General features: G+C 41.1%; 1 protein-coding gene across 2 annotated transcripts in view; it reads right to left on the reverse strand.

Moving 5' to 3' along the window:
- Nucleotides 1-12,344, reverse strand: part of SPTLC3 (serine palmitoyltransferase long chain base subunit 3) — a 153,164-nt gene that overhangs the window by 45,665 nt on the left and 95,155 nt on the right. For both annotated transcript variants that reach the window (XM_017517454.2, XM_017517453.2), the window contains 2 exons: nt 7,607-7,712; nt 166-385 (listed from right to left, as the gene is read on the reverse strand). In XM_017517454.2, coding sequence (XP_017372943.1) covers nt 166-385; nt 7,607-7,712 — 326 coding nt within the window. The remainder of the gene's footprint in view (nt 1-165; nt 386-7,606; nt 7,713-12,344) is intronic.

A 12,344-nucleotide genomic window follows, 5' to 3' on the forward strand; every position in this document is an offset into this window, starting at 1 on the left:
GCATTCTGGGCCTTATCTGGCTATGAACCCACTGTAGCCAAGCTGCAGTGATCAGCTGAGGTGTGGTGAACTGAACTGAAGCTTTCATGAAATGCAGAGAAGCCCTACACACTGCATCCCCAGGGTGCTCAGGTTTTAAACAGACATGAAGAGTCCCTCTCTTACCTTCCTTCCAGCTATGTAACCTCCTGAAGCTCCAAAGCTTTTGGTGAATGTGCCCATGAGCACATCAACTTCGTGAGGGTCTAGTCCAAAGAACTCCGTGACACCCCGGCCGGTTGGCCCCACGGCCCCAATACTGTGAGCTTCATCTATGTAGAGGTAAGCCTTGTATTTCTTCTTTAAAGCTATGATCTGGGGTAGATGCACGATGGAACCTTCCATGCTAGGGTAGAAGGAGAAATGCTCATAACTAACAAATACCCTCCTGGGAAGCTCTGTCAGTTTCCCCATCAATACATCCTAGACAGTCTGCCCTGGTGCATGTCAGGGGCAACACAGACAAGCCATTCCTTTGTTCTGAAGGCAGGTTTTATTTGGCTGAGACAACCCTCTCAATCTTGTAAGGCCACTTGGGCATTTCTGTGTTACTTGGATAAAATATTTCAATTCAATGGATTTAAGTGCTTTCAGTTTCAGCTAATTCCCAAGCAAACAATCCGCTCACTGCATTATTGATCCAAATAATTTGTAAAGCCGGCTAGAGTAGCTAGACTGACCATTTTGGATTCTAGATATTCTGCTAGGATAGATGAAATTACTCTATGGTCATTCCCTTTATCTGCCTGTTATTGCCTGTTTGGCCAGGTCGGTTTGACCTAAACTCAGTGCTTGAATTGCCATAGATTAAAAAAGGGAATTAAAAAGACACAGAGTTTTATTTAAGACATCGTAGTATTAATTCAAGTACAATAGGAAGTCTTTAAGACCTCTTGTTCAATACCCACTGCAAGTCAAAGGCTGAGGTGTCTCCTCTTTCTGTTCCTTTAGGGCAAAGGAACAAAAAGTTGAGTGACCATCAGAATCCTCTGAAGCATTTGTTAAAACACAGATTGCTAGACTCCTGCCCCAGAGTTTCTGATTCAGTGGGTATGGGGTGGGCTGAGAATGTGCATTTCTGCCAAGCTCCCAGCAGATGCTGCCACCAATGGTTGGGGACCACACATAGAGGGCCACTGCTCTAGATGCATTCTTTTGTTTTAACCTCAATTTTATTTTTCATGATATTGTAAGTTGCAAAAGCACTTCAAGTCCTGTGATCTGGGGCAGACACACGATAGAAGCTTCCATGCTAGGGCAGAGGGAGAAATGCTCTTAATTAACAAATACCCTCCTGGGACGCTTTGTTATATCCTCTGGCACAAAGGGAAAAAAATGAAGTTTATGAATAAGTAAAATTACAATTTTTATTTACATGGCACCTCTAGGACTCAATGGATTTAAAAAATCTGACTCATCAGTCCTTAGAACACTTTGCAAGCTGTGTCTATTTGCACACAGTTTTGACTGTACTGACAGGCGACTTGTATGAAAACACACAGACACACTCACCACACAAAGGAACTTGTCAGACAATTCAAGCAACCCTTTGTTGGTTCAAGAGCTCATTAATTGAATCAAACAGAGTTGAACTTCTCCTTTCCTCCCTAATTATCTATTAGATTAAATTTAATGTATTAAAAAATAAACTTAGGTGTTAGGTTGATTCAGTCAAAACAGTCCAGCTGGTTGTGTGCACAGTTACCCAGACCAACCCGTGTTGGTTTGGAGAGAGCATCGTGATCATTGGGTGCAGCATTTTTGTGTTTCACAAGGTAGTTTTGAGTGGCTGCATTCAGATTTTAATGAAATAAAGGCCAAATAGAGTTGTCTTTTCTTATGTAAGTTTGTGAGTTCATTACAACATGTTCTTAAATTAATTGCTTGTTAAAATTGTTTCCATTGAGGGGAAGACAGTCTGGCCATCTGACTGCTTACGTACTAACTGTGAACTTGGGAAATTTGTATGATGTTCTTTGCCTGTTTCCTCATATGTAATACAAACAGGACGATGGGCCCCTCTTCACAGGGTCTTTATAACAATCACTTGAAATCATGCTTGTAAACTACATGATCCATGATGGGCATTCAGTGAACTGTTATGGTCCTTAGGAGGAGAAGCGTAGGAGGAAATGATTGCATTGAGTCCTAACTTGGGAAATTGGGAGCCCTTGACAATGTTCTATGTTGAATCTTATAGTAGTCAGGCATGTAGGTGTCATGGTGGATGTCATACATAATAAATGGCCTCAGGTCCTCAGAATTCTAGAATTTTATTCTCTTTAAAATGTTATAAGTTGGTAACACAAATATACCAAAAACCCGACTTGCCACAAACAGCCATTCTTTGTTCTGGAACTGAATGTGACAGGAGCCAAAGTTAATGTTCCACAGTGTTTGCAGACACTGCAGGCAGCTAGTTAACCGTCTTTCCATGGGGCTGGTCTAGCTGATGTTAGGAGCCTGCCCACCTGGTTTATATTTCTTCCTCTAAGATTAATGACTGTACAATGCTGCTGACTTCTGGAGTTAATGCAGGACACACATAGAGTCCTAGGGAGAACTCAAATTTTATACAGTTATATTCACTCACACTAAGTTTTCATTTTCACAATGTGATCAAATTTGAATTCAGCCTTTTCCCACAGTGGGATATTGAGTCTCATGCAGCCATAAGAAGGCTATCTATGTTATTCACATGAATTGCTATCAAAAAACGGTGCCAAAAATGACATAGAAAACAAGAACAGCATTTTATTCTTTCTTTCTGAATGGAAGGTTGTGTTTTTCTTTCGACTTCAATAGAAGAAAAACAACAAAAATACAACTGTAGCTACAGATAATTCCACGAGTTAATTTGAAGCCCTGTGCAGCAACTTGAATTATTTTTAAACCAGCAAGCCAGTGAATAATTCCTTTATATCTTTTCTATTACATAATGTATTAGCTAAGTGACGAGCCTTCTTTTTGAAATCTCCCTCTCACCACCTTTCCCTCCACGTATAAACCATATTAGCCATTGGCAGGATTGAGAATTTAACCACTGGCTAGCTAACTCACATGGTGGAAAAATCTCCTTGGTGGGCCTAAAGTATAACCCAAAACAAGAAAGCAAGGTGGAAAGAGAGAAAAAGGGAGTTAAGATCAATTAACAATAAAGTAACTACCATTTTCTTATTCTTTTTCTTTATTTGCTTAAACCATAGAGATACAGTAAGAATTTACCACTGAAGTTCTCAGTCCTTCAATTTACATTATTTTGAGGATAGGAGAATAGCTTACATTCTTAGAGTAAATGGTCTCCTGAGACTACAGCATATGTGCTTATGTTTATATATATGCTTGTTTTGGAAGAGATGACTATCATTCCTTCATTCATTTTATTTTTAAAGTTTGAGCTCCAGCTACGCTAGTGTTTGTCCCAGGTTACTTGGGACACCACAACTCAAGGATATTTTTGAATAATTTTGAGATTCTCAACCATTGTGAGTTGAAAAGGGATCTAAGACTTCTCAGAGACATTAAATTAGAAAAATGTGATTTAAAAATGATACTTAATGAAAACATACAGATCAGAACACTGAAATAATACTATTAAGGGTTCATGAAACTCTGAATTTCAAGTTTCAATGTCCCTGTTTTACAGTTGAAGAAAGAGAGCCCTAGATAGGTTAATGGTAAAGGTCAAATGGAGGATCTTACATTTTCCATGTTTACTTCATTGGATATGGACACATAGGCTGACTCTTCATACATGGAGTCTTTGTCCCATCAGGGCCACCTGGTTTTAATTCCAGCTGTCCTGGGGCAAGTTATCTAAGTTATCCGAGCCTCAATTTCTTCATAGTCACAGTAACTTCAGGAATACTTGGAGGCTTACTCAAGGTTGCACGTGGGAAATGTTTAGCAAGGAGTAGACACATGGTCAATGTGAGTTTCTTTCTCTAATGTCCACTCTCTGGATGGAAGAAGAGCAAACAGGCTTGCAACATAGATGACTTACATTTTCTGAGTTGCGACTTCTTAGGCTGAAAATCAGTGTGATGATGAAGACAGCCGCTCTTGGTTGTGAGCATTCTATCGGCTTGGGCCTCTGCCAAGCACTGGCTTATATGACCTCATTGAATACTGATTATTACAAAAGTACCCTATGGAGGCCACACGGATGTAGGTGGTGATGCCAGGATTTGAACCTAAGTCCTAGGCCTGCCTCAAAATCCTGGCTCCTCTATATTCTACATATGAATAATAATACCCATGAATGATGACATTATTATTATTAGTTTTGTGGCATTTTCTGACTTCTCAGACTGGGTATCTAGCCTTTTCTGTCTTAATATCTGCCTGAAACTTTCTGATTTGGCTGGTTGCTCTCTTTGGGGGATATGAAAAAATGGACATATGTGGGCTCCGTGGTCACGTATGTAGGGATACTTTACCCATGGTGGCAGACAACAAGCAAGAGAAAAAATCTGAGAGTTAAAATTCAAAGGCGGCTTTGTGTGGGTATCAACAAGATATGCATTCCTAATATACCTCTAAAAAGTAGAAGTGCATTTGTGAACTATTGACTTCACATTTCTTAACCTTGGACCTTTGGAAAACTCCATGGGAAATAATTTTTTTTTTTTTTTTGAGACAGAGTCTCTCTCTGTCTCCCAGGCCAGAGTGCAGTGGCATGATCTCAGCTCACTGCAACCTCCGCCTCCCAGGTTCATGTGATTCTTGTGCCTTAGCCTCCTGAGTAACTGGGATTATGGGAGTGCACCAACACACCTGGCCAACTTTTGTAATTTTTGTATAAGTGGAGTTTCACCATGTTGGCCAGGCTGGTCTCAAACTCCTGACCTCAAGTGATACACCCGCCTTGGTCTCCCAAAGTGATAGGATTTCAGGCATGAGCCATTGCACCCAGCCTTGTAGGAAATATCTGGTGGTAGTTGCAAATTAGAACACCTATATAATAGGTGGGACTTCATTTAAACTTCAAAGGGCTTTTCCTTTGAAGATTAAAGTTCTAGAACTCTTCTCTAGGCTATGTTTATTTTACAAATGAGGAAATTGAGGCCCCCAGGAGTTACTGAGGCTTGTCAAAGAGATGCCCTGTTTCCTATCTGTGAATGAGGCCTTCTAAATCTTGGTCTCATTTAAAATCAAGATTCCTGTGTGGGTGAAATGAAAGGAACCTCCTTGTGAAGGAAAATTCATAGAAAGTGGGGACTTCACTCTGTGTCATCACTAGGTCGATTGAGCCACTATGGTGGATGGCTTCCAAAGATGGCTGCCTGCAAAGCTTCCCATCCTTGTATATACAAGTGGATCCTCGATCATGGGGTAGGGTCTATTTCACCTTCTTTGGAATCTGGGCTGGCCTCATGATGTGCTTGGGCCAATAGGTCAAGGCAGAAGTAATAATGTCTCAGCACTGGCAGCCTCCACCTTTGCTCTGTTGGAAGCCAGCATCATGTTGTAAGGCTACGCAATGAGAAGAGACTGTCTATAGAGAAAGCCGTGTGGAAGACAGCATGGCACTCCAGGCGAAATCTGGTACTGAGGGCCAGATGTGCAAGTGAGGTCATTGTGGATGTTCCAGCCCCAGACAAACTGTCAGCTGAATGAAGTCCCAGGAGTGGCCTCCAACCAGCACCATGTGGAGCAGAAGAACTGCTCAGTTGGTCCACACAACCCACAGTGCATGGGAAGTAATAAATCATTATGCTTTGGGTGGTTTGTTACATGGCAGTAGGTAACTGAGCAGTCACCATTCTAGTGCAACGAAAATTGCCATTTGGTGCCATTCTGGCTTGGAGCTGAAGTCCACACCTGGCTCCCTTGTCCTTCTGAAGTGGTGGGTTACAGGCCTGGCATGGCCACTAACAAGTCCTGCTGCCAGAGTGGTTTCTCTGTGTAGCTGATGGGAATATTTGCCAGTAAAATGCCGGTGGTCTACTTAGTTTCAGCCATCATCAAAGTGCTTAAGACCTAACTTTCCTTTAATGGAGCCAAGTTCTGTTTATTTGCAGTTGAGTTTTGTTTATTCTGGTTAAAGGAGATGCCCAGTCGGCTCTCTCTCAGCTGATCTGTCCTCCCGCGAATCTAGGCCTGAATGACAGGTGTTTAGATAAGGGCTATTTGCTCCCCTCCCAGGCTGGCAGTGGGCACAAAATCACACAGGGAAAAAGATCCACGCTTGAGGTTACAACAGCCCAGAGTCATTATGAGATTATTTCTTAAAACAATAAGTTTAGGGCTAATGAGTTGTCAGTGATACCAGAACAGGTTTTCTCAGCCTTGGCAGCATTGGCATTTTGGGCTAGATAACTGTTGTGGGGGCTGTTCCGTGCATTGTAGGATGCTTAGCATGGCCTCTGGCTGCCGTATGGCAGTCACACACTATGCAGTTATAGCAAATGAAAATTGTCAAATGTGCCTTCTCTGGGGCGAGGACAAGCTCACTGTGGAGAACTACCGGTCTAGAGTGCTACCAAAGACTTCAACAGTACAAACTCTCTGGGCTGGCTGTAGGAGGTACCGATAGGTGATGCAGAAAGTGAGCTACTGGAAACGCAATGCAAACTTTGGACTTCCCACAGTACAACTGGGAACATCCGGAACCCTAGCCATGTGGCCAGTAAGTACTGAAGTTAAAAATGTTACAAATAAAATGAATCCAAGCTCATTATTATTATTTTAAAGTTGGGAGAATTCACTTCCCCCCCCCGCCAAGAAGGGATGGAGGCACACACACTTTGCTGCTGCTTGTTATTCATTCATGTAGCAGAAAAAATGTACACTCAGGGACTAATGAGATTAGCGAGCTGAAAGAAATCCTGTGTCTATTCTCAAGTCCCCTTTGTAGCCACAGTCCTCGTCTTAACAGGCTTCGCTTCCTTCCTTTTAATATTTTTCACTTTTCTATCATTATAGGAGATATCTCCCTCAATTTGTCTAACACTAGGATTGTTTGAGAATTGATTTAGGAGTGGGCACTCTGAAATAACATCTCCTTGGTTTATGGACTAGATATCATCCCATTCCTACTCACTGGCTTTGGAACAAGAACTGCACTCCAGGTTACTCCTACCTTGAGGAAAACAGGCAGATCTTTTGTATTCTGATGCGAATCATCGACCAAGTTCACCAAGCAGCTGGAGGTTGGGTGTGCTATCCAGGTAGGGGCATCTGCACCACCCATCAACAATACCTACTCGTCATAAAGGCAAGGAGTGTTCTGAGCTTGAATAACCCAGCTGCAAAAGGTCTTTGAGACTCTGGGGCAGTCAAAGGTAGTGGAAAGAATCAACTCAAGTTAGCAATGCCTTTCGAGGACATTTCTGAGGAAGCCTTCACAAGCCTGCCAGCCTCCAAGCTGCTCTGCCATATATATAGAGTCATCAGAAAGATGACACAAAACTGACAGCTCCCATTGGTGGTTATGTCTCAGGTCCCTTTGTAATAACTGTATCTAATTCATTTCTCTATTTTTCTAGGAAAGATCAGCCTTTCCCTACTGGTCAGCTTGGCTGCAGGTCTTCGAGTCATAAAATGTGTCCAGTTGTTTACATACCTGTAGACACCCTCCACCAGGATGAGAATCTTTTTCCAAGCTCTGCGGGTTCGAGGCTGGCCATAGACGACAGCGTCTCTCAGGAGCTTCTCTAGGCTTTGTGTGTCTTTAAATAATACCAAAAAAGAAATTGAGTCATGAGAGGGCTTACTTTTTCTTTTCCACTTTCTTTTTTGAGGGGTCATCAGATGTTTTATGTTCATACTCAGACTTAAACTTTCAGAGAATGAAGTCAGAATCAGAGAACCCTTTGGGAAAGAGAGGGGTGTCTATTTTTTAGTAGAACTTAACTCTGACAAGACAAATAGCTGATTTGTACAAGCAGGCAGAGTAAACTCTCACCAGTGGGGCATGGTTTCCTAGGTTCTTATGAGGCTCTCCCCACCTGCCTTAGAGAGATTGAAATTCTACATTAAATGCACCTCTTAGGACTAAGCTTTGTTGCAGGCTAAAATGAACTCTGAGAGACATAATACCACTCATCAATCATTTAGACAGGAGCATGTTACGGTTTGGCTGAGTTTGCACAGATCTCACCTCCTACACTTTGAGACTTGATTTCTGACATCCCCCAACCTCAGAAGATTCAAAACTTTAAAGCAGTGGGACAATTAAGCCTTTTTTAAAAAATATGTGGAGATCTCTGAACATAATCATAGCTCACAGTTATTGAGCCCTATCTGTGTGCCAGACACCCTCCTAAGCTCATTTTTTATTATACCTCATTTAATTCTCATGAGAACCATCTGGAGGAAGTACTAGTAACATTTCCATTCTGTGGGTCAGGAAACTGAGGCACAGAGAAGTTGAGTAAACTGCCTGAGGTCTACCGAAAGCAACAGAATCAGGATTTGAACCCATGTAGTCTGTACCGTGACCCATATTTGTAACACTACTACCCTTTGCTGCTTTATGTGAAAGCCTTTGTCCCTTCCCAAATTAAATGGTGATGTGGAACAAGGGAGGATGAATGTTTGGCAGAATAGTCTTAACTTCTAATGTCAAAAATAATCAGATGCAGATGACTGGGCTTGGGCTGAGAGACCATTTAGAGGAAACTGCCTACCAATCTAGCTTTTTGGTATGTGTGTATGTATGTGTGTATTACAAAACTTTTAAGCCTAGCAAGAAAAAAATGGTCGAGGTTTATGGGCATACGTTTTAGAATCATTATATTTCTACTGTGTATATTTTGCATTTCCTAAGCTTTCTGTTTTTTGAGAATTTGAAATTGAATACTTGAGGTCTAGAATCCAATCTTAATTTTAAAAGATGGAGATGCTACTTAACTGCTGGTTTGCTTGTTATATAATGTTCACCAGGCATTAGAGATACCATTTAAAATGCTCAAAAAAAGGTGACATCTAGCAAAGATAAATTTTTGAGGTCAGGAGTTCAGGACCAGTCTGGCCAACTTGGTGGAAACCAGTCTCTACTAATAATACAAAAAATTAGCCAGGCGGTAGGCACCTGCAATCCCAGCTACTCGGGAGGCTGAGACAGGAGGATTGCTTGAGCCCAGGAGACGGAGGTTGCAGTGTGTGTGTGTCTATTATTTTGTTTTTATCTTTTAAGCCTAGCAAGAAAAAAAATGGCCAAGGTTTATTGGCATACTTTTGAGACTCATTATATTTCTACTGTGTATATTTTGCATTTCCTAGCTTTCCTTTTTTGAAAAACTGAAACTGAAATACTTTAGGTCTATAATCTAATCCCACCAAGTTCACACCACTGTACTTCAGCCTGGGCGACAGAATGAGATTCTGTCTCAAAGAAAAAAGAAAGATAAATCTAACACTGCATAGTTAGTACTGGTTTTGGCCACTGTAGACAAAGCTCTCAAGAAGCAGGTGTGCATTGGCTCATCACTCACTGGTCTAGGCAGAAATTAACTGCAGTTCTTGGTCTCAGTGGAGAGTCCTTCAACTTTGTCTTTCAGTCTCCCGTCTGTGCCTGGATCTGTTTTAGGGCTTCCCCCAAAGCTGGGTGAATCCATTAGTGGGTGCATTGACTTTTCCGTACTATAACCCTGCCACAATCAATAAAGCCACAAAACAGTTCTTGGAAATAGAGTTGTAAATGTATTTGTGTGTTTCTAAAAATTATCAAGTACATTTAAGCAAACCACATTTTAAGTAAAGGTGCCTTCCTATGAGTTGGAGTGGGACAGGACGAGTCAGAATTTGATAGTGCAGTATCAGAACCTCATCTCTGAGAGGCCCTTGTTAGCTCCGCACCTTCTAAGCTGTCCTCAGCATCCACCCCTTAGAGACTGGATATCTGCTCCTAAAATTCAGAAAAAGCTTGTGACATGAATAAGATGCTGCGTGCTAGCGAGAATTCTTGGGAATCCAAGTAATAGTGCTAATACGCGATTTGACTTCCTTTAACCTGCTTAAGAAAACATCATACAAATAATGGAAAAATGAAGGAAATATGTATTGGAATAATGAAGAATTAAGGGACTAATTCTTTATTCAAATATATAAAGCCTCAGTTACTAGATATAGTATGCTATCAGTATGCTACCAATAACATCTGGCATGATATCAGAACCAACAGATAACAAAAAAAGGTCATTTTTCTTTCTTTAATAGCCAGAAATTAACTTTTTAGGTGTTATATCAATTTAAATGTGGAATTCATCAATTTTCACCATGATCATAAGGACCTGTGGAAGAAGAAATGGAAGGATGGTGGATCTTTGTTTTATTTCATGCCACTTTTCTTTCTTTCTTTTTTTCCCTTTTCACCTGCAAAACAGGCCTCACGATACCCTGGCATCACTATTGTGTTCTTTTCACATAATATTCCCTAACTGACAAATACATAGGGCTTTATTGCTCTACTTGACCTGTGAGCAGCATTTGACAAAATTCAACACATACGTATCTTTTTAAAATTTCTTCCCTCTCTGGTCTGGATCCCATTTTTCATTGGTTTTTCTTATTCCTTTTCCCACTATGTTTAGTATTCTTCATGGGTACTATTTCCTCTTTTCACCCATTTCCTTTTATGTTTTTTCCTTGACATTTTTTTTCTATTTTCTCATTAATCTTCCAGTGGTTCCCAACTTTCAGGATGAATAGAAATAATCATCTGCGTAACCAGTTAAAATGCGGATTCTCAAAATTTCTACTCAGGGATTTTGAATCAGTTGGTGTCGGACAGGGCCCAGACATTTGCATGCTCAGTACCCCTGGGCTCTGGAAGCCATAATTCAAAGCCAGACTTCTATTTTGATCGATATGTTTTTCTAACCACTTTTTAGACAAATATGGGTATATGGAACCCATAGCAACTATGTTATTGGCCCCATTTTCCACCTTATTTGAGTCCCTTCTTTTGTGGCTTTGCCATCCCTCCCACACGCCGGTGGAGAATGCTTCCCTGCCCGTTGGCTTGGGTTTAGGCAAGAACTTGCTTTGGCTAATGGAATACAGAGAAGAGACAGTTTGCTTGTTCCAAACCTAGGTCTGAAGAGGTCTTGTGTATTTCTATTCTTGCTGTTGTGCTTCTGCTAGTGACAGCAAAAGAAATCACCCAGGCTAGCCACCTGGTCTCAGGATGGCCCCAGGAGAGGATTAATGGCACATAGGGCATGGTTACCCCAGCTCACCTGCAGTCTCCAGTGAGAAATATGTGCTGATTATTGTATACCACTGCTTCTTCCATAATAGTTGCCTAATATGATCTCAAATGACCCTTCCTGATCTAGCCTCTGCCTGTCTTTCTGACATAGTTTGTCATATTCCCCAAAACAGAGCCTCCTGACTCTCCTCCATGCTTATTTTCCTCTTGTCTGTCTGGAGAGTGCTCATTCATTACTCAAGTCTTAATCCAAACTCTTCTCATCAATAATACAGAACAGAGTTAAGGGCTTCCTCCTTGGTGTCCCTCCTGACTTGTCTGTTTTTTGTTGTTGTTGTTGTTTTTTGTTTTTGTTTTTTTTTGAGACAGAGTCTCACTCTGTTGCCCAGGCTGGAGGGCAGTGACACAATCTTGGCTGACTGCAACCTCCACCTCAAAGGATCAAGTGATTCTCCTGCCTCAGCTTCCTGAGTAGTTGGGATTACAAGTGTCCACTACCATGCCCGGCTAATTTTTGTATTTTTAGTAGAGACGGGGTTTCACTAAGTTGTCTAGGCTGGTCTCGAACTCCTGACCTCAAATGATCTGTCCGCCTCTGCCTCCCAAATGCTGGGATTACAGGCGTGAGCCACTGTCCCTGGCCATCTATTCTTTTTTAAACACTTATCACTATTTTTTTTTTTTTTTTTTGCTTTCCTATGTCTCTTCCATGAAGGCAAAGACCTCATCCTTATCATTCTTGCTGTAGTCTTACAGTAAGACTACACAGTAAGTACTAGGCTCAATCATTATCTAATGATTGCATCAATGTTCTTTTCCTGGAGAAAGAATGTAGACAAGGAGACAGGCAAGGAAATGCCACTTGTGGCTCTAAATAACAATTATTAGAAAGGATAAATGTCTCCTGCCTACAGTATGTTTTAAAAAATTAATGACGTCTTTTGTTTTAAACAGGCAGATATTTTTTGAATGTTCCCAAGAGCATGTTGTAGTGTATGTTATTAACCACTAGATGGCAGCCAAGGAAACAAAAAGCAGCTGTCTTGTTTTGAAATTTTCAGTTAATAAATTTTCACTTCTTTGGATATCTTTACTTTTGCTTTAGGCAGAGGTCCTAAAATGTTGAAGAAAATCTGGTGACTGGGAG

This window comes from Cebus imitator, unplaced genomic scaffold, assembly GCF_001604975.1.
Source record: "Cebus imitator isolate Cc_AM_T3 unplaced genomic scaffold, Cebus_imitator-1.0 Scaffold632, whole genome shotgun sequence".
In the NCBI taxonomy this organism is placed as follows: Eukaryota; Metazoa; Chordata; class Mammalia; order Primates; family Cebidae; genus Cebus; species Cebus imitator.